Genomic DNA, 26,819 nt, shown 5'->3' with positions numbered 1-26,819 from the left:
TTATAATTTTTTAACTATAAACAGTTCATAATAGAACAAATAATTCAAAAAACAGTGAATAGAAACACAATCAGAAATGTGCGTTTATTATAGCACTTTTATATCCAAGTGCACTTTTGCAAAATTCGTAAAGATTGACAACATTCATTTCATTCAATAAACTTATCACTTGATCTTCCGATAGAAAGTCTTTTCTAAATACATTCCTTCTGATTTCTCTGAGAATGAGGCATTTTCCCAAGAAGTGAACAGTATCCTCTCTTTCTGATAGGTGGCACATTTTACACTCTATGGGTTAATCAGGTCTGTGGAATGAAATTTTATTAGTTCACTACGTAGTCTGACCATCATAGAAATCACACGCACATTATTGGAATCCTTAAAATAGTTGTTTTTTGCAAGGTTATGATCTAATCTGCTGTAAGTTGTTCTAAATAAGAAATTAGACATATCAGAAATATATTCAGCTCTACATTTCTCATTAACTTTTAAAATGACTTCATACAAGATGTTTTTAGCGGTTGTTAAATTCTCGATGAGTAAATAAAAATTAATTTGACATTCCGCAGCAAGATCTTGGCACTCACGATACCAATTGTTTTGATCTTGTATGGCTTTTATGGCCATTTTTTTTCACGACCCGTGAATCATTAATTTTAAAAACGTTAAGCAAGAAGTCTGCTTGCAACTTTAATGTTTTTATAAACAAAAGAGAGAGACCCGTTTCCAACATTATTACGTAGTTCAGCGTATTTTTCGGCAAATGAAATTTTTTTTTTATAAAGTGCGTCAGGAGTTTCTTAACTGAATTGTATTTTTATTAACTATTATATTATTGTCATATTAATAGCAGTTTTCGCCTTAACCAATTTCTCCTTCAAGTTTTTATCCATATTTAAATTATTTGTAACAGTAATGCCAAGGTATTTAAATTCTCGCACACATTCAATATTTTTATTGAATATATAGCTCCATTTTTCATTTGATGCATTATTTCCACTAACACTTTTAATAACATTGCAAATATTTATCTTAAACCAATTATGAAAAGTGCGTATACGACCAGTGTACCATAGTTAAGTTGTAACTTTCTCAGCTAGCTTATATCACTTATAGTTCATACAAAAATTAAACTAAAATATTCTAATATTTCGTAAAACAGTCTGTGTTTTTAATAGAATAGAATAATTTATTTTGTTTCAATTCAATTTACAATTCATAAACGTAATGAATAAAATGTAGCCTTGGTTTAAAATAGTCTGCCAGATGCCATCTTAGTTTTATTTTATTTTAAATTCAAATTACAAATGCTTTAAAATATTGGTTAAAACATTGTTTTTTGTATCTTTATTTAATAGAATAGGTTTTTATATTTGAAATTTATATTTTCTAATTATTCTATATTTTAATAGAAACTTTACCATCGCTTAAACATTGCTGCAACGTTTGCTGTTTTTCTCTATATTATCCACATTTATGTAAGCACTATTCAATCAAAATATGTAGCTAGTTGGTAGCTCTAAATCCGTTAACTGCTTCACTGCTAACATCTTTACCAAAGAGTCTAGTTCCCTACTAGATCTGTAGCTTGGCAGCGATGTTGGTAAGCTATGCCTTACAGCCAGTTTTTGGCACCTGGTTTTCCCAAGCACGATTTACTTTTTGTATGTTTGGATATAGTTTTTCAGGTTGATCAACAATTTTTTCAATACCGAGACTTCAAAAACTTAAACACATCTGACTTAGTGCGTGATTTTGACTGCGTAGAATGGAACTCACTGTACCATATGCAAAATGTAAAAAATCACGTCAGGTTTTTACGGCGTAACGTTAATTAGCTTTTTGAAAAGCATGTTCTGTTCCTATTAAAACCCTTCTCGTTAGGCATACGGCTCCACCTTGGCTGAGTAGCGACATCTCTGCTCTGATGTCACGACAAAATGTCGCCTACAGTCAATGGAGACGTTACAAACTGGAACACATCCACAAATTTTGCAGACTGCGTAATCAAGTTGTCGTAATGGTCAGAAAGGCAAAAAGACTTTATTATAAAAATAAACTTGGTTCTTTAACCTCTGGTAAGAAATTATGAAAAAACCTGCGTGAAATTGGTATTGCAAACAATCTAAAAAGCCTGTTGGTGACGTCGATTGTTGTGCTCTCAACAAAAAGTTTACGTCCATGCCCTCAAACGTTGCTTTACCCGTTCATTCGCTTACTGAGGAGGAACCAACTGCTATCAACAGCTCTCTGAATTTATAAGAATACAAGAGGAAGACTTGTAGAGGCAATAATATCGATTAAATTTAATGCTACTGGCCTGAACCAAATGGACCCTAAGTTCTTGATACTACTGCTTCCATATATACTGCACTATAAAACCTACATATTTAACAGCATATTGACTACTTCCGAGTTTCTTTTAGAATGGAAGAAGGCTAAGATTATTCCCATACCCAAAAAGCAAACACGTACTGCACAGTACAGGTACAGAATTTCGGCCTCGGATTGAAATTCTTCCGTTTCTTTAGAAGGTGTTTGAAAAAAATATTTTGGGGCAGTTAAAAATTATATATTCCAATCAACAACCTGTTGAGTACCTGTCAGTCTGTTTTTTTACCTAAACGCAACTGCAAATCATCCTTACTTTTTGTAACTGATGAAATGAGAATGGCAATGGACAGTGATCATGTTACATTGCTAATACTGTTAGATTATTCAGGCTTTTGATACTGTTAACCACTCAATTCTTTGTAGAAAGCTGCGAATTAACTTTAAGTTTTCTTTAGATTTATTCGTTCGTATCTCAGCGCAAGGCAACAATGCGTGGTGGCCAATGGATACGCGTCCACATTTCTCAATGTTTTGAGTGGAGTGCCATAGGGATCTATCCTTGGACCAATCCTCTTCTCACTTTACATAAATGAGTTATCACAAGTTGCTGAACATTGTTTAATTCATCTATATAATGATATTAAGATTAAGATTTAAGATGATGATGTGAAGCTCCTGATAAGTCGACCTTTTGGGGCTAAAAATCATGCGGTAGCTTTAATTAACTAGGATCTGCTCCGCATTTCACAGTGGTCAAAAAAGAACTATCTCCGCATCCCTCCCCATCTATCGAAAAAACTTTGATCTATCGGGTTTAAATCTGTTGAAACTTGACGACGAAACCATTAAATATGTTAGAACTGCTAAAAACCTAGGAGTATTATTCAACCGCACTCTCACTTGGACCACCTTAATATTGCCATTGGTAAAGTCTATGGAAGTCTACGCCTTCTTCAAGTCACTCGAAATTTCATCCCGATCAAAACTAAACTGCTACTTGCTAAGGCCCCTATACTACCAATTGTGCTGAAATCTTTGTGTGAAATCTTTTGTAAACTAGACTGTGTGACTAGCCGCAAATTGAATGTTGGTTACAACAATATTGTCCGCTATATTTACAATCTACGTCGTTATTATCACGTATCCATTTCTGCGATACAGATTTCTGGTTGTAGCCTAAACAGCTTAATAAACTTTCGGTCTCTGAGTTACCTGCATGAAATCATCCAAACACAACAACTTAATTATCTCTACGGTAAGCTGGATTTCCCGATACAATTTTGTATTCATATTGTACGCTTTTGGAACTCTCTGCCCATCGCTACGAAAGGAATAAGAAGCATCAGTAGATTTAAATTTTTACTTTTCAACTATTTGGCGGTAAATTTCCTTTTCTTTATATAAGAATGTAAATAGAAGTCTTAGGTATATAATTTTTATTCGAATTCTGAAATTAATGTAAGACTTATGTTCTACCTTCTATGTGATTTTTGAAATAAATAAATACAAATACAATCATGCTCAATTCCCAAGGTACTATTATGTATAGAGATTCTTATTTCAACCGCACATGAAGAATATGGAACGACTTACTCTTGACTTACTTACTCCATGTCTTCTCACTCAGCAAAACGCGCACACAAACAATTAATAAATCTTCAAGCATTTTTCAGGTCCTCAATTTAATTTAAAAAATAACTTCCACTTTTAATTGAAATTTCTACCAAGCCTTAATCTTTTACTTTTTCTTTTTAAATAATTCGCAACATTTTCGCCAGTGTACTTTAAAACACGCTCTCTTATTTGCTCCCATTTCATTTTCATCCAAAAGAGCAAAAGATTGCTTCTCTTTATAACAGTTCAAACAGTATCAAGTACCCATGGCACGGACGGATGGTGGTTGGATGGATAGATGTATGAATAGAATATCCTTCTCAACTAACCCTCTGCCATCATACTGCCAGGATATATCATCCAGTCTGGCATGGAATTTCACTTTGCACTGTGAACAATCGCACCTTCCGAGAAGCCTTCTGTTTTTCTGTTTTGTAAAGTTTAAAGTGAAAAATTCCCTTTCCGAGAGCCCTTATTTTCGGTTTTTGCCTTTTTGGGGGGAGACTTTTAAAACAACAACAATAAAACAAAAAACATTTCAAGAATTTTCCGGATTTAAGGACTCGGCAATTGTTTCAAAACTCATTTCCCATTTCGCATTTCCTCCCATCATCACACGTATTAATTCCGCCGTTTTAATACTTTTTTTCTGGTGCGTGCTTTTAATTTATTTTTTTTTCTCCCGATATTTCTTTTATTTCTTCTTGTTGTTTCTTTTTGTGTTTTCATATTTGAATATTTCTTCGTTCTGTGTACATTTCGTGTATTTTCTTCTTCTTTTATGAAACAGTGCGATGAAGTGAGTAATTTAAGCAGATGAATTCTAGTGCTTTGGAATTTTGTGTATATGGTTCTGATTTTGATTTTGATTCAGATTCTGATTGAGATTCTTATTCTGATTTTATTATTATTTTTTCCGATTCGTTGGTGGTTCCATTGTTTTATCGATGAAAAGATATATCTCAAGTGTTATTTTGATATAAAACTATAAAATAAAATGTGCAATTAAATTAACGCTTTGTGGGGAACTTGGCTAAGGAATTTTCGTATAGTGGCTGATGGATATCAAAGTGAATTAATTGATAATTAACTCTGATAAGAGAGTTGTATGCCTGTGATGTAATTTGTTTGCTTGTACTTCCATCCAATTTAACGGTGACGACTTAATATCTCTCTTCCCAATTGCCTCAGTGTCGAACCGTACCGTGCCGTGTCGTACCGTGCGTCCACCGTATAATAGTAAACGTAGAACTAAACCGCATTGCTGAATCTTTTGAATCTTTCTACTTCCAATTATTATTTATCTGTAAATATTCCGCTGAGACAGCAAAAATGCTCAAGAAATGGTTCGTCCGGAAAGTAAGCTTTAGGTAAGATAAATTTATTCTTTCTTCTCATGTGCTCTTGTCTTTCTTTCCAACCACCTCATTTTGAATCACCCTTAACCCAGTAGAACTATGTTTGCAATAAAAATGAAAAGAAATCAAAATGAAAAAAAAAAAACAATACTGACATCACATCAAAAATAAATTCAAAAAACAAGCCTGTGAATGGGAAATGGGGGTGGAAATCGCCGCCGTGTTGTAAAGGAGCCTATATTGGTGCACATACTACATACGAGTATATGGGAAAATTGTTTTAGCCTCCAGAAGCATCACTTGAACTTTTCCTCTTTATTTTTCTTCTTTTTTTGTGTGTTGTTGTTGTTGCTTGTTTTTGTCAGTACTATAACTGATAGAGTGAGCGAGGGGTAAAGGTTGCCAATCTGTATGGAAAGGGAAGGGGTTTGATGGTGAATTTATTTTGCCTCATTTACCCCGAGAAGATATATATGAAATGATAAATTTTATTCAAAAAATATTTATTTTGCCCTTGGAAACAACGTGAGTTCAGTCGTCGTCATCGTCATTGTGTCGGTCGGCGCCGCAGAATACATTCACAACCCTTACCTTACTTTAGTTCCTGTGGAGCCTTTGAAATGACGTTAGTCTCTGGATTTTTGTTTTTAATCTGAAAGCAGGTAGCGATGGGAGCTAATGTACATTTTTATTCAATTTTTTCTAAAACTTAACAGAAAAAAAACATTACGTATACGCCACCGGTGCTCGTCCGGTGCGGAATATGAGAAATGAGTATGAAAGTCGGTGTTAATTGTATTCTATTTTTTCTTTCTTCATTCCCATGTTCCAGAGGCAATGTACTGCATTGTGCCTTGGATACGGAGTAGGAACCGTGTAAGCTATATATAAAAGAACTACATACATTTTTCTAACTTAAGGGAGATTCTCGTGTTTTGAAAATTTACATCACGAGTACTGAGCATGTGTTGTTTTTAAAGTTTCAGGTTATTTGGTAGACAAATTATGTTAATGGTTTATGACGGCACTTTAACCCCTAAGGGTTTTACTATTTTCACAACTAGAAGATGGAAGAGCTATTGCTTTAAATACATTCCTTGCATCAAGATAACTCGCATTTCTGAGCCTGTAGTTAGAAAATACTTCTTTTTTTCTCTAAGCATTTTTTGTATTGCTCTTTCCTTTTGAGATAAATTCATAAAAACAATTTTGAATGCTTGTATCGATTTTTCAATTTTATTAAACTTAGTTCTTAAATTTAAGTTTATTTAGAGAAATAATCCTTATTCCTTTCGTTCTTGTTCTTGCCTCTTTCTCCTTTTTCATCTGTTAATTGGTTCAATATTTCTCTCGGTCTTGAATTTTTCAAAAGAACAAGCTGGAGCTTTGTTATACCGTGTGATTCCTCCCTCCTTCCAAAGTTCCTTCGTCAAATTCCTTAAGACAATGAATATTTAATAACCTCGAGGTGGTAGACCTCACTCTACAAAGAATCTTGTTCATCGTTATAGAATTTTGTTTTTTAATATTGGTTTTTGTTTCTGATTATCAAAAGGGTATCCTTCGAACCAATTAATTTTAATGTAGATTTAGTTTCACAAAAATAAGTTAGCATTAGATTCCTTAAGTCATGCCTTGACTTTGGTCTTGCTGAACTACGTAATAAAGAAAAAAAAGTATATAAAAGGACTTATTCATAATAAAATATTTAAAGCTTCTTTGCACTGTTTTTGCTTTATACATTTTTAACCTATTTTTCTTTTAATAAAAAAGACCTGTTTTAAATATTTCAACTGAACACCTTTAAATGTTTATAATGGTTTTTTTTTTAAAGATCTTAAGAACTTTAAAAAATACTTTAACACAGAAATATTTTTAATAACTTCGTGACATTTGTTTTATGGAGTCAATGGTAGATTGAATATTGGCTTCCAATGCGTCAGCGTTGAAATAATAATGATGACTTTTTCGCAACTGATTTTAATTTCATTTCAATTAAAATTAGTTTCTAATTGATCTTCTTTCCATTACATATACACTTTATTGTAATTCAAAAAATATTCACTTTAATTACTTGTAATTGTAATTGAAAAAAATAATTTACTAATAACATAAAATTGAAAATTGTTTGTTTAAGTTCTAAAGGGAAAGAACTTCTGCATTACATTCAATGTAATTGATTTCTTGGTTGTCGTACTTAGATGTTTTTGTTTTTTAATAAATGATTAGCTTTTCCGTGAAGAAACTACTATAACCAAAATGTGTTGCCAAATGAAAGAATTCAAATTAAATTATGTGTCTCAAGCATTCTGTAGTTAGTCTCAATTTTTCTTGGATTTATAAAGTTAGTTTTGTCAAAAATAAATCTTTGGTATGTACAAATTTGCCGTTCCTGACGAAATCAAACATTTTTCACCGTGAATTTTAGAATTCTTGCGTTCCCACCAAGTTTCAACTTCTTAAAAATTATCCTTGGTCATTAAAGTAGGTTGACTCCTCCTTTCATAATTTTATTATTTGAATGTAGCTATGTAAATACCCATCTACGTAAATCTGAGCATAGACATGATTTTGTATCATCATCAGAAACTTTGTTTTTCAAGACGGTTCTTCTAGTAAAAAACGCATCCATAATGGAATCCCAACGTAATTTTTTTAAAAAACAGTTTCGAAATGTTTTAAATAAAATAAACCATTGATTTATCAGTGTAAAGTTTTTCTTGGGATAAGTTTTTGTTTCTGGTATGAAATGGTTCTTTTTAACAACCCCCACACAAATATTTCTCACGGTTCCTAACTTAGCTCATCCTAAGACCGGAAAACCAACCAACCAACGGTTCCTCTAATATAAAACTTATCCCTTATGGATGTGGAAAATATAATCCCAACGCAAATTTCCAAAAAAAAGTTTAGAAATATTTTAACAACATTTGAATTAATTTAAAATTCAAACGGAAATAAAAAAGACACAAATTTCGATACAATTGATTATCATTGTAAAATTTTACTTGGAATGAGTTTTTGTTTCTTTTTTTTTAACTTAGCTCATCCCAAGACCACTCATAACTTAAAAAAGAACTCATCCCAAAGAGTATAAAATACAGAGAAACCAACTTTGCGATAGAAATGGTTTGTGTCTTCGGTTAGTTCCGTAACTTTTAAATATTATTTTCCCAGTATTTCATGTTTGTATTGTAATCACGCTTATTTTGAGATTCGTTTTCGATCGAAAGTTATTCGAATGCGAGAGGATTTTATTTTAAGATTCGATCGATTCGAAAGTTTACTGATTCAATCGAAAGTTCATTAAAAAAACTAAGTAAACTTTGACTTTCAAATGATTCGAATAAAATGTCATTTTTGTGTCGTTCAGATATTTTCTGTAAGTTTGAACAATTTTCATACGATAATTAAACGAAATTGGTTATATTGACGAGTTTTTTTTTTTTTTATTTTATAAAGGGCATAGTCACATTCTAATTTGAGCAATAAGGAGCAAGAAGTCCTGATAAGAGTTTTTCTGTAAATCGTCAAACTCAAACGGATTTGATGCGTCCATAATCCTTCTTCTAAAAACATGTTCTCGTTCCTTGCCATTAGAATTAAGAAACAAAACTATTGCCATTGTTTACCTTGTTCAAAAATAAGAAAAACTGCACTGACTTGAAGATACGAATATACACAACATTTTAAACGGTATAAACACAACATGGAAATTTAAACCAAAATGGTTACGTTATTTGAAAGTATATTTAATTTCATGTCTTGAATATTTAATCAAATCATTTAGATTAGCTGATCTCCAAAATGAGGTTAATTTGCAAAAAATATTTTTGATTCGAATCTCAAAATAAACAAAATTTATTCGAACAAATATATCTAGTCACTCAATTCAACGTTTCGTTCGAATCTCAAAATAAACATGAATAAAATGTTACATGTTTTAACGAATTATTAATTTTTATTTAATTAAAATACAATTTCCGTAGTCTACACAAAATTCTCTTTATTTTGACACTTTATTTGTCAATAAGTGTTAGAGCTGGAAATGGAGACTTAATGACGAAATAATAAAGGTTTTGTTTTAGTATGAGGTTTTCAAGAAAATATAAAACGGACATAAATTAATGTTATGAACTAGAATTTAACTTCATTTTAAATATAAAAGTTTTTCATCATCTTTGAAATATAATTTCGGGCCGCGACTGGCCGGAATCGGGCCACATACCAACAACAAGTCGCCGAATATCCTCTTCAAAGATGTGAACTATATCGGGCTTTTCTGCGTAGACAAGAATTCACTTAAATTCACAAAAAATGTTTTAACAGTGTTAAATCCCACAATCCAGCAGGCCACACGGCCAAGTGATAGCTGTAAAAATATTCAATATTGCAATGTTAAAAACAATATGTTCAAAAATAAACCCTATATACAGGGTACGGCAAAAAGATCTCCCATATTTTGTGAACGCAGTGAAATGTGTGCTGTGGCTCCATCTTGTTGGAACCAGACTTCTTTGTGTGTCCTAGTAAACAGATTTAAGTTTGGTTGTAGGAAGGTCTCAATCATGTGTCAGTAGCGATCCGCATTAACTGCGGAAATACGATAGACCTCTATCTATCTATACCCGGAATACCATTTTATCTATAAATAGCTTTAAATATAAACGACTAAAAATACGGTAGGTTTTTTTGCCGGACCCTGTACAATACAACTAAATAAGTCTTAAAAAATAACTAACATATAAGCAATTGGAACCTTAAGAAATAATTTAGTAATATGTTATTGATAAAAGTAATATTTAATTACTTATTTACGGTACTTACTTTTAAAAGTAATAATTACTACTAAGTTGATCATTACTTTATTGGTTTTTAATTACATTTATGTTTTATTATTACATTTCAAGAAAGAAACGCATTTATAATTATTTACTTATAATTAGGAATTGAAATTCTTCCATTATATTTTAAAGTAATAGAAAAAAATTGTAAAATACAATTAAATGTAATTGTAAATGAATTATTTTGTACCTATTTTGCCAAATGTTGAGCATTTAACAATATTAAATAGATTTATTTATTTTTTTGGTTAAACTATTCATGATGAATCACCAAACCTTACTGAACAACAGTAAAGTCAACATAGTTTGATATTCTAAAATGTTAAACCATAAAAAACAACATCTTAACTTCTAATGCAGCTAAACAAAAACTCCATGTAGCTTCAACACATGCATTTCTTATGTGCATACATAGCATCAAATTAAAATTTCAAAACGAAAAAATGTTTGTATTGTGATTATTCATTAAATATTCTCTCTCACTGCATTTAAAATTTTGTTTTCATAACTTTTTTCTCTTTTGTATTTAAAAACCCTTTTTAGTTAGAAACAAAAGCTCACAAAATAAAAACAAAGGATTATTAATGGACCAGGCCAAATTTCACTCCCCTCTCTACCATTGCCCTTCAAAACAACATCCATAAATAGCTTTGACTATAACTCAACATCCAATCAAGTCCCCTCCTTCTCAGCATATTGATCCTTTATCCAAAATTATTTCAAAAAGGGATTCCTTTTCATATATACTAACTTTTTTGCAAACTTTTATTGAATTAGTTTCACTTTAATGTTGATAACGACAACGAGTTCAATGATATACAGGACAAGATAGACACCCACTCAGATGTCCCCACAAGGCTTCCAAACTACCAATTGTTCTATTGTTATATCTATATGCGGCACTTATCATTTTATATGGAGGGCAGAAAACCATTGAACCCTGAAGGGATGGCAAACAAAATACATGTTTATTGATTTTCCAAATTTTATATCAAGGAAGAATATTGAACTACTATTTATTTGGATTCATGCCAAAAAACCAACAAAACAAAAAGAAAAAAGAATTTCCAAACCAAACAAAGAAATAAAAAGGTAATCCAAACATTTTTGTTTGCCTGGAATTTTGTTTGGATAAAGTTTCCTTTTCTCCTCCCAATTGTCAAAGCAGAAAAATGGGTTTCGCATCCTTTTTAAGTCTCAAAAAAAAAGAAAACACAAACAAACTGGCAATAAAATGTCGAATTGACGTTTCAGAGTTTTCTTTCCTCTTCCCTAAAATACAACACCCCTCGAAATGGATGATGCCATTTTTAAGGATCCAACAAAATACCCACACTGCTTTTGGAGAACATTGTTACCTTGAACTTGGACATTTTGAAATACACCAAAAATACTAAACAAAATCAATTCTAATGTAATAACAAAATATATTTGGCGCTTGAACAAGATTTTTATTTCGAAAATAAATGGGCTATAACAACGATGATGATAATTGTAGGAGTAGGAGTTCCTTAACTTAGTTTTATGCTGCTCAGCACATAATCCTGATATCCCATTCCCATCCGCCACACCGAACGCCTCCGTAGTAGGATGTAAATTAGAAATGAGCTCATGTAGAAAAGTTTATTTATTGACAAGGGTCCACTTAATCTTATTGAGAGACGCCATTGCCATCGCCATTGCCATCACCATGGTCATTAAAAAATATACTTGAGTAGGTATCTTCTCAGAACTACCCACTTTAGTTAACACAGTAACCAATAAAATAATGATTGTGCTGAGATTTAATGCCATAAAATTAAGCATTTAAATTTTCAATGATTCTCAGAAGAAAACATACAAAAAAGCATCTAAATTAACCATGAACCAGAAATTCTGGAAAATGCTTCCAAGCGTGACGCTTATTAGCTTTTCCTTTGTTGGTGTATTTTAATTTACATTTTGTGACGCCACAGAAAGTTACTTAAAAGTAAACTTATTTAAACCCTTTAGCTGGGAATAAATTAAACACTTCAATGTGAACTGTTTTTGTAATATTCATACCAGCGCTTTTTCTTGGAACACAGTCAGTTTAGCAAAGCGATTTGAGTTGATGATGATTTTGAATTCCCTTTTCGACTAATTCTTAAATTTTCGCTACTTAAATTTTCAAACTCTATGTAAATAAAATATTTAAATATTTTTATTTGTTATATTTTCAGTGCGACTAGAGGTTTTTCCATAGAAACCTCTCCCACGCAAGAAACATCACCGCCCATACCGCCTGTAGTGTCGAGTGCGACTGGTTCCATTAGCAACGATGCAAATTCCACAGGACTGCCAGTGCCCTCGGAGAGTGAAGAATACTCGACTGCATCGTCATTTGACAAAGAGTCTGTAACACAAAATGAAAGGCGTATCACTCCACCAGCCGAGGCACGAGGTGCAGCTGTTCCGTTGCGCACCGATGGCAGTATTGATTATGATGCACTTTACGAGGAGGAAGAAGACACTAGCATTTCTATGGAATCGCACGGGTCAATGGTGTCGCATATATTGTCGCAGGTTAAAATTGGAATGGACTTAACAAAAGTGGTGCTTCCAACGTTTATTTTGGAAAGAAGATCTCTGTTAGAAATGTACGCCGATTATTTTGCTCATCCAGATTTGTTTTTAAAGTGAGTTTACTTGTAATTTTTTTTTTTTTCAAAATAGAACTCAAAGTTAATGTTGGTTTTTTGTTTCTTTTTTTTTCAGAATCGCTGAATTAGAAGATCCTCGAGATCGAATTGTTCAAGTCACAAGATGGTATTTGAGTGCTTATCATGCTGGACGAAAGAGCTCTGTTGCCAAAAAGCCCTACAACCCCATTTTGGGAGAAGTGTTTCAGTGCCATTGGGACATTCCTGGTAAGAATGTTTTGCTTATAGCTCGATTTATCTTAATTCATGCAGCTATTTGCTTTAGTTCGTTTATTTTATATAAACCTTTTAATTCTATAAAAAATCATCTCCTCTTTTAATTAGCTTTACTTAAGCGGCATGATTGTAAAGACAGTCACAGACCCACAATAGTATTTGCAACTACAAAATTTAAAAAAGAATCCATTTTTTTTACAAAAATAGTTCAATTTATTTTAAAATAAAACTATATTCTTAACAAAACAAAAATCCCTGCATGTAATCATATATTTACAAATAAGGCAAATTAGCTTTAAGAGCATCAACCTTTTTATCTATTGGCTTCAAATTGGCTCCTGAATACAGAGACAATTGTTCCAGATCTCAATATTTGTTCACTAGAACCTTTTGATCTGATCGAATTTTATTGATTTCAGTTGCAATCACAACCGGATCTGCAAATTTTAAATTTTTAACCAACCAGGATTCTATTAAATTTCATAAGAACAAATTCTAACCATTTTTTCAACAATTCCAATGCTTTGTTCCGTTCCATCTTCACCAATGTGCTTTCAAGAGTAATCCACAGCTTCTTCTCATCGGCGCATTTATTCTCAATCTCTCTTATGGCTTCTAGTGTGTATTGTCGTCGTTTGTCCAGCGCAACCAACTCCTGCTTATTGACCAGAATCTCATCGGTCACTTCTTCGGTGGCAGTGATTATTTCGACAATGTTCTCTTCATCAGTTTTGACCATTTAGGGGGCAGAGAATCTTGATTGGTGTGCGGTTATCTGCAAAAAAAAGACGTGATAATAGGTTAAATAGGAGAGTTTTTGTTTGTTGTTTTAAGAGAGTTCACTACTAGTATAGTCTCTGTTGCCGCTATAACAAAAATGAAAATTATTACTTATCTTTCTCATTTTGAAAAAAAACTTCCTTTTACTTTCTCATTCCAAAACTCCAAATTCCTGGACTTCAAATTACTTCTTCAGAAATATCTTGAACATCGTGGGCTATTGAAAATGTCTAGGTCGTATATGAGAATGCCCCAATTCTCATCGTTTCACTTTTTACTAGACGCAAAATTTTGTTCATGTGAACAAATCATTTTCTGGAGGCTCACGTTCACACACATTTTTAAGTCAACGTGAAAGCATATTTTTGAAATTATTCAATAGCAACGTAAAATATGAAAATTAAGTTGACAATTTGTTGAATTTTAAAATAGAGTTTTATAATAATAAAATTCTTATCAGAACCATGAGTCTTGAAAGAGCGGCTCACAGTTCAGTGACAGAATCGCAACAGAAGCAAAAAAAAAGAACAACAATAAGTGGCCCAAGAGCTCTATCTCGTAATGTATATTTACCATCATTGTTTGTAGTTACTTATTGAAGAGAAAACTGAAAGGTCCTAGTTATTAACTTAAATCAATAAAATCAATGCAGCCATGTGTCTTTGCCAACTCCCTTTTTGTCCAGACGCATATTAATGGAATGCGAGTAAAGAGTGGTGCAAGCGACAGTTCTGCTAGATGGACTTGGACGATAACTTTTTTGGGGCCCATCACCTCAAATTTGATTCAAAGACAAAGTATTTTTAACTTCTAATCAGATCGAATATTGTCAAGACCATAAAATCACCACTAACAAAAAGACACTCGGTAAGAATCGTTACCGAGCAGTGTTTGACTCTTACCGTAATAAAATAACCCCTTTATTAGGACCTATCTTAGAAAGATCGACAAAAGATTTTCCTTAATTTATTTATAATTCTTTTAGGGGAAGTTTGTATTTATAATACATAGCTTGTAGAACATCAGCTCAAGAAGCTTGGTTCTTCGCAATATCCGATCTCGTATATTTAAGAGGGCCTCCATTTTCTCCTAGGTTGGTATGACTCCTGTCGCTGATACAGCCTATTTTTTAACATTTTTTGTAGCTATAATTGCAATTTGAAGGTCACGATATATGTACATATATCGCTATTCCTTATAAATATATCAATGGGCATTTATTGTTCCAGGAAAAACTATTTATTAGAGTATTTAGATGAATTCGTCCATTTGTTTCTTTGTACAGCCCCATAGTTGGATGCCAAATGTCTAAACGGGTTTCGATACCTACTTTTATAACATTCGTTTGTTCTGGTTCTACTCTAGTAACCAGTCTTCCGTGCTTAAATTTTAGATCTTGTCTTTCCTTTTTAAATATGCATTCAAAGTCATGCCTGGGAAAATCCCTCAGTCAGTTTGAAGTCCCAAGTGTAAAAACGTATCAAAGGCTTGAAAATAAAGCAGAGCAAACTTGTTCCTTTGTCACTACATACGCAATGTTTGGTCAATTGTGGAATATTTATTTCTGAATCGAAACTTGTTCGCAAATAGACTTTTTTCTTCTATTATTTTGGTTTAAGCCCTTTTAGTTACAGTTTATCAAAAAACTTTTGCCACGGTTGGTATAAGCGATGGTAATTCTAGGGTGGCTTACTTCATTTATATATAAAAATGCTCACTGCAATTTCCGAATGATGTGATACACATCTTTACTTGCGTTTATGTTACATTGGAGTTTTCTTTGTACTCTGCATGCTGCTTACTTCTTTGAGAGTGACAAAAGAAATTTAACATTTCTTGCTTCTATCAGCAAACTACTAAAACGTGATCTAAAAACTTCCTTCTTTTCATTAGTACTGTCTTTTTACCTAATGTCAGATAAATTTAGGATGAAGGAATTGTCATATTATTTCAAAATTGTTTAATATCCTTAGAATACTTTCCAGCCAAACATGCAGTCAATTTTTGTCTTTATTGTTATGTATAAATATATTCCAATAAACGTTTATTTGTCTCATCCACTAGCTCCGAAGCTTAATATTTAAAAAAAGATAATTATTTATTTGAAACGCGGTAGTTTCCTCTTTCATTTTCTAAATTTGTTCATTAGACCAACTTTTAAAACAATCATCATTCCGAAAAATAAGTCTTACTATAAATTCTTGAACATTTAAATTTAATAAAAAAAATTATTTATATTTTCTTTAGGTGAAAAGCCCGATAATGAAGAGGTCAAAGATGGACCCATACCATGGTGCAAACGTAACCAATTAACCTTCCTTGCCGAACAGGTCTCACATCATCCTCCAAGTAAATTATTTTCATTTCTTAAGATTTCAATAATTTGTATGTTTTATGTTTCTATCATTTAGTTTCTGCATTTTATGCGGAACATTATAATAGAAAAATCACATTTGCCGCCCACGTCTGGACAAAATCAAAATTCCTTGGTTTATCGATTGGTGTACACAATATAGGCGAAGGAATCGTAACACTATGTGACCTTAATGAAGAGTACATTCTAACATTTCCCAATGGTTACGGAAGGTATAATATTTAAATTAAAAAATAACACTATGAATAGTATTTAAACATTTATTGCTTAGATCAATCCTAACTGTGCCGTGGATCGAGTTGGGTGGATCGGTTGAAATCAAATGTCCTCAAACTGGTTACCATACGGAAATAGAATTTGTAACAAAACCATTTTATGGTGGAAAACGTAACAAAGTCACTGCGGAGGTACACAAATTAGATCTAATTTTTCTTTTATTTAAATTTGAAATGTTTATATTCGATTAAAAACAAAATACTTTTAACAAAATTATACTTTTTTATAGATCTACGCTCCTAACGAAAAGAAATCCTTTGTCTCGATCGCTGGCGAATGGAGTGGTCTTATGGAAGCTAAATGGCACGATCCCACAAAAAACGTAATATCACATTTTCTTGTTTCTGTAACTCTGCTTGCTGTTGTTTCTTTTTTATTCTCTCCTCATTTAAGTTGATAACCCCAGTCTTTTTATGTTCAAACATACTAAATACAATAATTGTACCACTAACGATCGCACCACACTCCCTCCGATTATTGTACTTCTCTCTTAAATATCTGTGGCCAGTATCTCAGTATTACTTTGTTTATCTAGAAAATTAATAATAATGCTTGGTTCTAAAATTTACTAACTTACTACTTCAAATTCTTTAACATATTCAAAAACAAACAAAAATAATAAAAACACAAACACGAATTCAAACAAATTGGAGGAATATTTCAAAAACTAACGAAAAAAAAAACAAAGTTTTCAAAAAAAAAATATTGTTGTTGTTTTAATTTTCTAGAAAACTGAAGTATTCGTTGACGTAAACCGAATTCCAATATTTAAGAAACAAGTTCGACCAATCGTTGAACAGGAAGAATACGAATCAAGGCGAATTTGGAAAGAAGTTACAGCGGGACTCAAGTAAAGATTGTTTTAAAATTTGGTTATTTTTAATTTTAAGTTTTAACTATTTATGGTTTAATTTAATAAAGTCAATAGTGTAGTAAATAACATGTTGGCCAGTGTAAGTTTCTAATAAGAAATCTCGCAATAATTTTCTTTGAAGGAAAACAAGAAAACCTCCTTCCACCAACTAAAACTGTGTGCTAAAGTTTTCGAGGCACATAAGTAAATTTATTTCAGAAACTTGCACTGGCTTATTGGCTTGTTAAGTCTTATTCAGAGTAATGAAAGTGTTTTGTTGGCAATCACAATTCACAACTTAAACACCTTTGAGTTGAGTCAAGTAATAATTGGCATAGCCTTAGGAAATATCAGTTGCTGTTTTGGAGCTTGAGGAAGCATTCATTTTTGATATGAGATTCCTAGCATAAGTTCGCCGTGGCAACAAGTTACATAGTGCATTCGATCAGAAGAATTTTTCACTATTTATCCAATAACTTTGGCGTCGAATATCGGAAATAGCCGTTTCAAGAGTTGCTGGTTTGTCACCAAAATTGATTTTGCAATCAAGTTACACTCCGTCATCTTATGGGAATTAAATGTTATCAATATTTAGCTGATTAGTTCTTGAAACAAAAAATCATACAGCATGATTCTTTAGCGCTCGCAATTCGACGTAACAGGAGCTCTTTCCTCATTTCAGCGTGTAAATCCAACCAAACTGTCATTCGTTAATGGCTTGAGGATTTTCCTTACTCCATATTCGGCAACTTTTTTATTGACGAAGCCATTTATCCAGAAATAAGCTTCATAGCTAAACAGTTTTACTTGTTTCAAATGTCTAAACATTTGAAGCTTTATTCAAATTATTTATGCGTTCAAAGATTTTGATAAATTACTAAACTTTACTGAAGAGAAATGTTATCCAGTTAGATATTTTCCACAGTCAAACCATAGAAAACAATTTTTGAAACGTCCCATTCATCTTAAAAAAAACACCCTAAAGTCTTGACACTTCGATAGTCCATGAATGGTCTTAAGAATTCTTCCGTTTCGTCTTCACAAAAACTTGCTCTAATCATATTCTAAAGACCATCAAAAGTAAACTTCAAGCTCTAATTTATCTAAAAACAAAAAACTTCAAGCCAATAATAACCAATAGGTTGAGTAAATTTTGTACATCACTATTGACTTTAACTTTAAACACATTTATCTCTATAAGACGAGATTAGATCAAAGCTTTGTTAATACTCAAGCAGTAAACATTAAATTTATTATATTCTCTTAAAATAGAATTTATCAATTCGTACGAATAGCTTTGCCTTTTTAAGCTAAGCAATAAGTTTTCAAACAAAATTTTAAATTCGTTAACGTTTTTATCCAGACCAGGAATGATGTGTCCAAAAATTCTGTTCATCATCCAATGTTTGTTGATTAAAAGTCACTAGCGTTTCCTTCGTGTTTTCTTGTTCTTAAAGTCAGGCAAATCCTTTGCAATCGATTGACCCAAATGCTACACAAATCTAGAGAACTCTTTTAATTCGTGATTTGGTTTTTGACAGACAAAACAAATTTGTATCTAAAAAGAAAAAGCTTTGATCATTCTCAGTCATTCAATAGAAGCGTCCTGCCGAGTTAAATTTTGTTTAGTAAACTTTAAATTTGATTTAATTAAATTAATTTATTTTGTAAAAATATAGATTCAATGACATTGACCGTGCGACAAATGCTAAATCGCAGGTAGAACAAAAACAGCGTGAAGAAGCAAAAACACGCAAAGAGACTGAAAGTGTGTGGGAAAACAAAGTAAGTTTTTTTTTTAATTTCTTTACGCGTATATTATTGAGTTTCTCCGAAATTAGTTTAACGTCAACTTTAGTTTAGTTAAGTTTTGATTGACAGATGTTCTCAGTTTTAAATGTATCAAAAGTCTGATTTGAATGTCTATTAAATGAAAATAGTCTGATTGATTATAAGTTTACCGACATTTAAATCAAATTTTTGGAAAATGTAAAACTCGGAAGCATTTCAAAACTAGATTTGCCGTAAAATTGGTTTTGAAGAAACTCAATTATATGAGCGTAGAAACTCAAACTCAAACAAAAACTAATCTCATGTTTCTTCCTCTTAATTTATAGTATTTCAAACCGGTTGGAGAAAATTGGATCTACACAAGACCACTTAGCCAACGTTTGTACCTCCAAGAGAAGGAAAACAAGAGATAATAACAACAATTTAGCAACAATAGCGACTACAAACAACCTAACCAGCCAAGTAGAATGTAAAAATTATAAACTATCATATCACGGAATAACGGTAGATGGTAAACGGTCCCTTAAGCTTGTAAGGCTTGACAAATAATAAAATTAAAAAAAAAGAAAACAAAACACAATACATAAGCATAAGCAGAAACCGGGATGCAAAAATATATATATATATTAAAACGAATAAGGAGAAGTAAAAGAAGATAATCTAAAAAAGAAAGTTATTAATTATAAACAAAAAATACATACATATATAGTATATTTAAATATATTTTAATAAGACTTCTTGCATTAAAAACGAAGAGAAAAAAGAAAAGATTATTATTATTGATGCTATAATTACAATATTTTTAGTGATATACACATAAAGTATAAAACAGGATAGCAACTAATTAAGATAAAAACAAAAATAATGTTATGTTTTTTTATTATTTTTATAATGCACTTGTTATTGCACAGTCTTTAGAAGAAAAAGAAGAAATTTCAAAAACTTTATCGTTATATTTCAGGGCAAATACACTTTAAGTTTATCAAAGCTGATATAAATTAGTTACATTTTTTTCTACACAACAAGTTAACTTTCCTTCCTCGAAGCTACTTTATTAACATAGCTTAAATCATGGGTTATGGTAGGATTTTTTGTATTTAGTTATTTAAGACTTGATTTGTTTACTTTAAAAATTATTCTTTTACTTTTAAACACCGACAATCGTAAACATAGTTTGTTCTATACTTATTTCATCATATAAGAACATATTTAAGTTGATTCAGTCAGTTGTGGGATGGAACGTCCTCTAAAGACTTAAAATATTACAAAAAAAACCAAGAGTCTAAATGAATTTTTTAAGTTAAAAGCTGGTTCATTGTTTGGCTTTGTCTACATCCGAGTTGAGGATTGAGACGTTTGATTTTCAATAATGGGAATAAAAGCACCCCCGGTGTCCTTTAGTAGGCACTTGAGCACTAAATTAGTTTTTAAAAAAAATCTCAAAAGTTATGGTTTGGTTTCTCTATTTTAGAGACTAAACATGGCTTCAGAAACCAGCATATTTCGCTCAACTGCTTTAATTATTGTTTTCAAAATAGGCAAAGTCTCGAAACCTTGTTACTGTTATATAAATGGATTTAACCGTTTGGGAAACTATTAATGTTTTGTAATCAGAAGCATGACATATAAATAGATTAACAAAATGGTATGTTTAATAAAACAAGATCTCAGCTAACTTTGTTTCTCAGTTTTTCTTGTAAAAGGTATTTGAGGTTTGGTTTCTGTATTTTAGAGACTAAACGTGGCTTAAGAAACCAGCATATTTCGCTCAACTGCTTTAATCATTGTTTTCAAAAATAGGCAAAGTCTCGAAACCTTGTTACTGTTATATAAATAATTAATTGTTTGGGAAACTATTGTAATCAGAAGTATGCCATATAAATTGATTAACAAAATGGCATGTTTAATAAAACAAGATCTCAGTTAACTTTGTTTCTCAGTTTTTGTTGTAAAAGGTATTTGAGCCCAAAGCTCTTATACTTTTGGCAAAAGTTCATATTTGTATATCCTTCTATTTATGAAACCTTAACAAAAAAAAACGCTTAAACAAGAATGAAGTTTTAAACAAAGAGATACTTAGGTCATTTTAAGACAAAAAAAAAACATTAACCTTGATTAGCTTTAATAAACTTTAACACCAAATTTATTAAAAACAAAATTGTTTCACAGTCACACACTTTCAAAAATTACAATTATACTTTCCACCAAAATACAAAAGAAACAAAAAACAACCACAAAAAATATAAAATATTTTTTACAGTCACACAAATATTTATTTTTTATGCTAAAAGTACATTTTTATAATATAACGATTTTTTTCTGGTAAATCAAATAATAAAATATATTTTCTATTTTCTCACAAACAAATAAATAAATTATACAAAATAAAATTTAAAAAAACACCACACTCATAACCACAGTTAACAATGATGATTATAAAAATTAACAAAATTATAACAAATAAAAGAAAAACGTTAAACATTTATTCTTACAATCTCATACATAAATTCAACTTTTAAAAACACTTTATCTACCTACATATATTAAATAGAGATATAAAGAAAGAGGAAATAAGTCCCAAAAAAGAAAAGAAAAACGTACACAAAACAAAACCTAATAAGCAATGATTTGTTATATAACTAATTAGTTAATAATAAAAATAAAAAAAAAAAACATACATATTATGTATGAAGAAATAATAAAAATAATAATTATAAATAAAATATCATTAATATTTTCTTACGTTGTTCTTAAAAAAGCAAAATAAGAAACGAAAATAAATTGTTACATTTAAAAGAAAAACAAAACAAAAAAAGAGTATGGAAAATGTTTGAAATCTTGATACGAATGTTCTTATATAAAATATTATTTTTCTTAGTCGAAGTTTTTTTTATTGTTCAACAAAAAGTAAAAGAATTAAAATCTAATAACAAAAATAAAATGTATTGTAAATATATTTTATTATATAGCTAATAAAAATTCATGATTTAAAATAAAAAATTTAAAGTAGTTTTTATTCACTTTTTTAAGGGAATTATTTAAGAATACAAATTTCAGTACAATACCACTTCAAAATCTCAAAAGCTTTTATATATTTTTCATATTTCAGTATGATAGAAGCATAATAGGATACCAATAATGTATAAATACTAATTTTGGCCAAATTTAAAGACTGAACTATCAGCCAGGTTCTGTATTTCACTTCACTCGAAATTAAATTGAAATCGATTCAAAATACAAATTTTCGAGCTCAAAAGGAAGTTGATATCCATGTTCTAAATTTTGATATTTGCAATTTTCAAGTGATTTGAATTCGACCAGAGTTTGTTGGTGTGACTTAAGTGAAAAAAACCTCGGTTCGTAAGAAGTTGCAGGTTCTAGTGTGTGGTTGAGGTAACAAACAAAGCATTTAAAATGATTTTTTAGCAAGCCAAATGTCTTTTCCATAACATTTCGCGTAAAACAATGTTCTTTTGAAAATTGACACGATCAAAAATTAAGCTTCGACACCAGAGTTTTACCAAACTATATTATCAGATAATTGGTATTGCAATAGAACTTCAAACCTTGTTTATACAAACAACGACAATTAAATGTATTTATTGATTGATGCTATGTATATATGTACGTCAGTTGCCTTAATTTCACCTGAAGTGATTTCAAAAAGTATTCGAAGACCTGAAAACAATTTCACTCGATTTTCGATTTCATTTCGATCCATTTTTTAAACCTAGCTGATTATCTAAGTTTTAAGTACTGTCTTTTTAAAAGCGTTGCCTTTTAAAAATCTCGCTTTAAAAGAAGATATTGAAAAATGACCGCATTCGAATTCAACAACTTTTTTGAACAATGATTTTTTAAAAGTCAAGTGGAATTTACTCACTTAACGGTTGATCATAGAAATTAAAGGCTGTACTCAGAATTAATTCAGTGAGAAAATTTTAAAAAAGAAAATAATTTCGTAATTTAAATTTGGCGGGTCATAGTTTTTATCAGATTAAATATATTGGTCTCAAAATATGAAAAAGGGAAGAAAAAGAATATCTAGGTATAGTTTTTGAATTGTGTTTACGAATTTTAGTTATGACTGAAGGTATTGTATTTTTGATTTCCATTTGTAGCACGAATCTTCTCAGACGCGACCTATGATGAAACCGATTGAACTTTCTAAACAAATCCCTCTTAAAATCGTATGAAATGTTTGGATAAATAGACGTACAATACTATAACCAACTCTTAGGTTGTTATGTTGGCATTTATATTCGAAATTTTGGTCGTTACTTTCTCTTGCTTTATTGGTCTTTTAAGTCGTTAATTTTGCTAAATGTATGGTCTTCAATCTTAAGGAACCTAAAGTCCTTTTTGCAAATGCCTGTTGCTAAAAATTGGTCAATGGATCAACCGGGAGCTACCTTATTCTTCGAAAAAAGTTGTTAATAATGATTTCCGGGTTGATGGTCAAGTTAAATTGATCTTTCAAATGTTTTCAGTTTGTATTTATTTTTTTTTTTAACTTTAACTCCCTCACTCGCTTTTAAATTTAGGAATAAATGATAAATGACTTCAGTGTCTCTTCATTTGAATCTACATCAGGTTTTGAGATGAGAATACGTTTTAGTTAGTTGTTGATGCTGATTTCGAATCTGAACTCTGGTTTTAAAAATAAATAAATTGGGTGGCGCAACAGTCCGTTTGAGAACTAGGGCCTAGTGACTGATAACTCTCAACCATTCCTGTGTGCGAGTACTGTTGTCAGGGATGGAAGGGACCTACAGTTTTAAGCCGAATCCGAACGGCATATTTGAGAAAGCACTTTTCATGACAAGAATTACTCTTGAAGAATTTGTCAATTCCTCGCAAGAGGCAGTACCCGTGAACAAAACTTTGCAGGGATTGCTTTCGCTTTTGCCTTTTTCATTTTGAATTCGACCAATTAACGAATTCGAAGGCGAATCTGAAATGTCATAATTTTTGTTGGCTAGTTGAAATCCGACAGCTTTTATTGTCGAATTCACAGACGAATGAGTGTTTATTATTATCCACTGTTCGGTTAATGTGAGCTAGCTTTATTTTAATTTTCTTATAATTTCCACAATGCACAATAAAATATAAAATTTTGAATAAATCCGCAAAACTGTCAAATCACTGTAATATAGAAAAAAAAATTCCAAACCAAAAGTGTCAAATCACTGGAATATATTAAGAACTATTTTCGCTTCGCCGCGAATTCGTTAATAAGGAGTCGAATTTGAAAGGTAGAACGGAAAACGATTCGTCGCTAACCTTATTATCAAGCCACTGTCTTTGAAAAGCGTTGACTTCTAAAAGAATTCATTGACATACGATACAAAACTTTTTTGAAAAATGATTTTCAAGAAGTCAGATGGGATGATTCTGTAATAAAATAATTTTATTTTTTAAAGCATACAAATGTTATTTATAATTCTTTAACTTGATTTTGATACTAAATATATCAAATTGTACTTTCTCAATCGCCTTTAAATTCCGAAACAAAATTTTGAATGATAAATACTGACTCTTGAAAGTTTTTTAAACAAAATCTATAATACGGTATTTTTATGCCTAAGCTAAGGCGACATAGTTCTTAACAACAAACGTTGATTATTCTGCGAAATACAAGTTTTTTTATTATCTCACATAGTCTCCGGAAATTCCCATTGATTATGACACATAAGTGTGCATTTGACTGTATATTAGATTTTACTTACATACTTAAGGTGGCGCTACAGTCCTGTGTGAACTAGGGCCTCACCCTACAAACTTCTCCATCTAGCTCGGTCCCTAGCTATATGTCTCTAGTTTTACGCTCCAAGTTGGGTGAGGTCACCTTCCACTTGTGCGCGCCACCTGATTCGCGGTCTTCCTCTACTGCGCTGTCCTGTGGGTGCGGATTCGAAGACTTTCCGGGCCGGAGCATTGGTTTCCATGCGCTCTACGTGACCCAGCCATCTTAGTCGTTGGACTTTTACCCTTCTGGCTAAGTCTGAGTCGCTGTACAGCCCGTGCAGCTCGTCGTTCCATCTTCTCCTCCACTCCCCTTCGATGCATACGGGACCGTAGATCACACGAAGAACTTTTCTCTCGAAGCGACCCAAGGTGCTTTCATCCGCTTTTGTCATAGTGCATGCTTCTGCACCGTATAACAGGACGGGGATGATAAGGGTCCTATATAGCAACACTTTGGTCCCTCGAGAGAGGACTTTTCCACAAAGAAACAGCGGTTAGCAAGAGTTATTCTGCGTTTGATCTCAGCGCTGGTGTTGTTTTCTGCGTTTACAGCGGAGCCTAGGTAGACGAAGTCCTTGACTCCCTCAAAGTTACGTCTGTCGATGGTGACGTTTTGGCCAAAACGTTGGTATTGTATGTCTTTTCTTGACCACAACATGTACATACTTTGTTTTGCCCTCATTAACCGTTAAACCCATTTTTGCCGCCTCTGCTTCAATACTTACAAAAGCCCCATTGACATCCCGCTGAGTTCTTCCGATTATATCTATGTCATCAGCATATGCTAGTAATTGGACAGACTTTTGAAGGATAGTGCCTCTAGTGTTGTTGAAAAATCGCATGACAGCGCATCACCTTGTCTAGAACCTTTTTTAACATCGAAAGGTTCTGTTAAGTTGTTTCTAACCTTTATGAAGCAGCGTGAATTCTACATGGTCATCCTGCACAAACAGACGAGTTTAGCAATTATGCCAAAACTGGAGATGGCTCTATACAGCTCGTCCCTGTAGATGCTGTTATATGCGGCCTTGAAAAGATGGTGTGTGTCGATTTGGTGTTCTTGGGTTTTTTCCAGTATCTGGAAAACTGATTCTCAATGTTACATTTTAAATATTCTAACTGAGTATTGAAGAAAAAGATTTTAATTTGGAAAACCATCTCGAATTTTATTGAAAAAAATGTAACTTCATAAATTTAGATATCCTCGAAAAGCCTTATTGTGTTTTTCGAATTTTAAAAATCTGTCGTGGTCGTCATACATTAATTTTGTAATCAGATTTGAATTAAAGCCACTAAAACCCATTGAAATAGTGTAATTTTAATGCCAGTAAGAAAACCTTGTCGACCAGTGTAAATCATTTGTCAGTTACAAAACTCTATTCACCAATGTAATACCACACAAATTAGGCTGAACAAATATTAATAACGTGACAACAAACTGGAAAACTGTCCAAGTTCTGAATTTTTAGGTTAAAACATAGAAAACATTGGCTAGATTAAGACAACTAAGTGTCTTGAAGGTTATGTAAGCTTCTATATAGTATCTGATTGGACGGCTGCCAAAAACTTGCCTTCCAATTTAGGCTGCTTTATGGGAAAGTAGACTGGAAAGTTAGTCTTGAAAAATCTCCCTTACTTGCACAGATTGCATCCATCCATTCAGTGGGATTTTTGTATTCATAGACAGCTATTGTTTAAAAGTTATGTCAATTGTTTTACTATTTGCTCATAGGGTACATCAATGTATTTAATGAATTTAAATAAATCGAAGACTAACACGTGAAATTTACCTCATTAGTTGCCCACTTACTATGAATTCTAGGACTCTGTTGTGGGACCGTGGGGCCTTCTGTATTTCTACAAACATAAGACTTGTATTAACAGATTTGTGTTTATTTTTTGACATGACATGCCAAACTTAAAAATTTGGTACAACGGCAATTTGAAAGA

The 26,819-nt window shown here is 31.8% G+C and overlaps 1 protein-coding gene across 3 annotated transcripts in view; it reads left to right on the top strand.

Annotated features, from left to right (window-relative positions):
* The window catches only part of LOC129948835 (oxysterol-binding protein-related protein 9), a 69,465-nt gene extending 49,084 nt beyond the window's left edge, over positions 1-20,381 (top strand). For 2 of the 3 annotated variants that reach the window (XM_056059921.1, XM_056059922.1), the window contains exons 8-16: positions 12,352-12,807; positions 12,887-13,038; positions 16,075-16,176; positions 16,239-16,413; positions 16,473-16,608; positions 16,707-16,799; positions 17,206-17,327; positions 19,010-19,115; positions 19,448-20,381. In XM_056059921.1, the coding sequence (XP_055915896.1) occupies positions 12,352-12,807; positions 12,887-13,038; positions 16,075-16,176; positions 16,239-16,413; positions 16,473-16,608; positions 16,707-16,799; positions 17,206-17,327; positions 19,010-19,115; positions 19,448-19,534 (1,429 nt within the window). In that variant the 3' untranslated portion in view covers positions 19,535-20,381. Of the gene's footprint in view, positions 1-4,897; positions 5,319-12,351; positions 12,808-12,886; positions 13,039-16,074; positions 16,177-16,238; positions 16,414-16,472; positions 16,609-16,706; positions 16,800-17,205; positions 17,328-19,009; positions 19,116-19,447 lie in introns of those variants that run through there. The other variant, XM_056059923.1, reaches the window with a different exon arrangement.
* The last annotated feature ends 6,438 nt before the right edge of the window (positions 20,382-26,819 follow it).

The sequence above is a fragment of the Eupeodes corollae genome, chromosome 3 (assembly GCF_945859685.1).
Source record: "Eupeodes corollae chromosome 3, idEupCoro1.1, whole genome shotgun sequence".
In the NCBI taxonomy this organism is placed as follows: Eukaryota; Metazoa; Arthropoda; class Insecta; order Diptera; family Syrphidae; genus Eupeodes; species Eupeodes corollae.
This window is presented reverse-complemented; position numbering and strand designations above follow the sequence as displayed.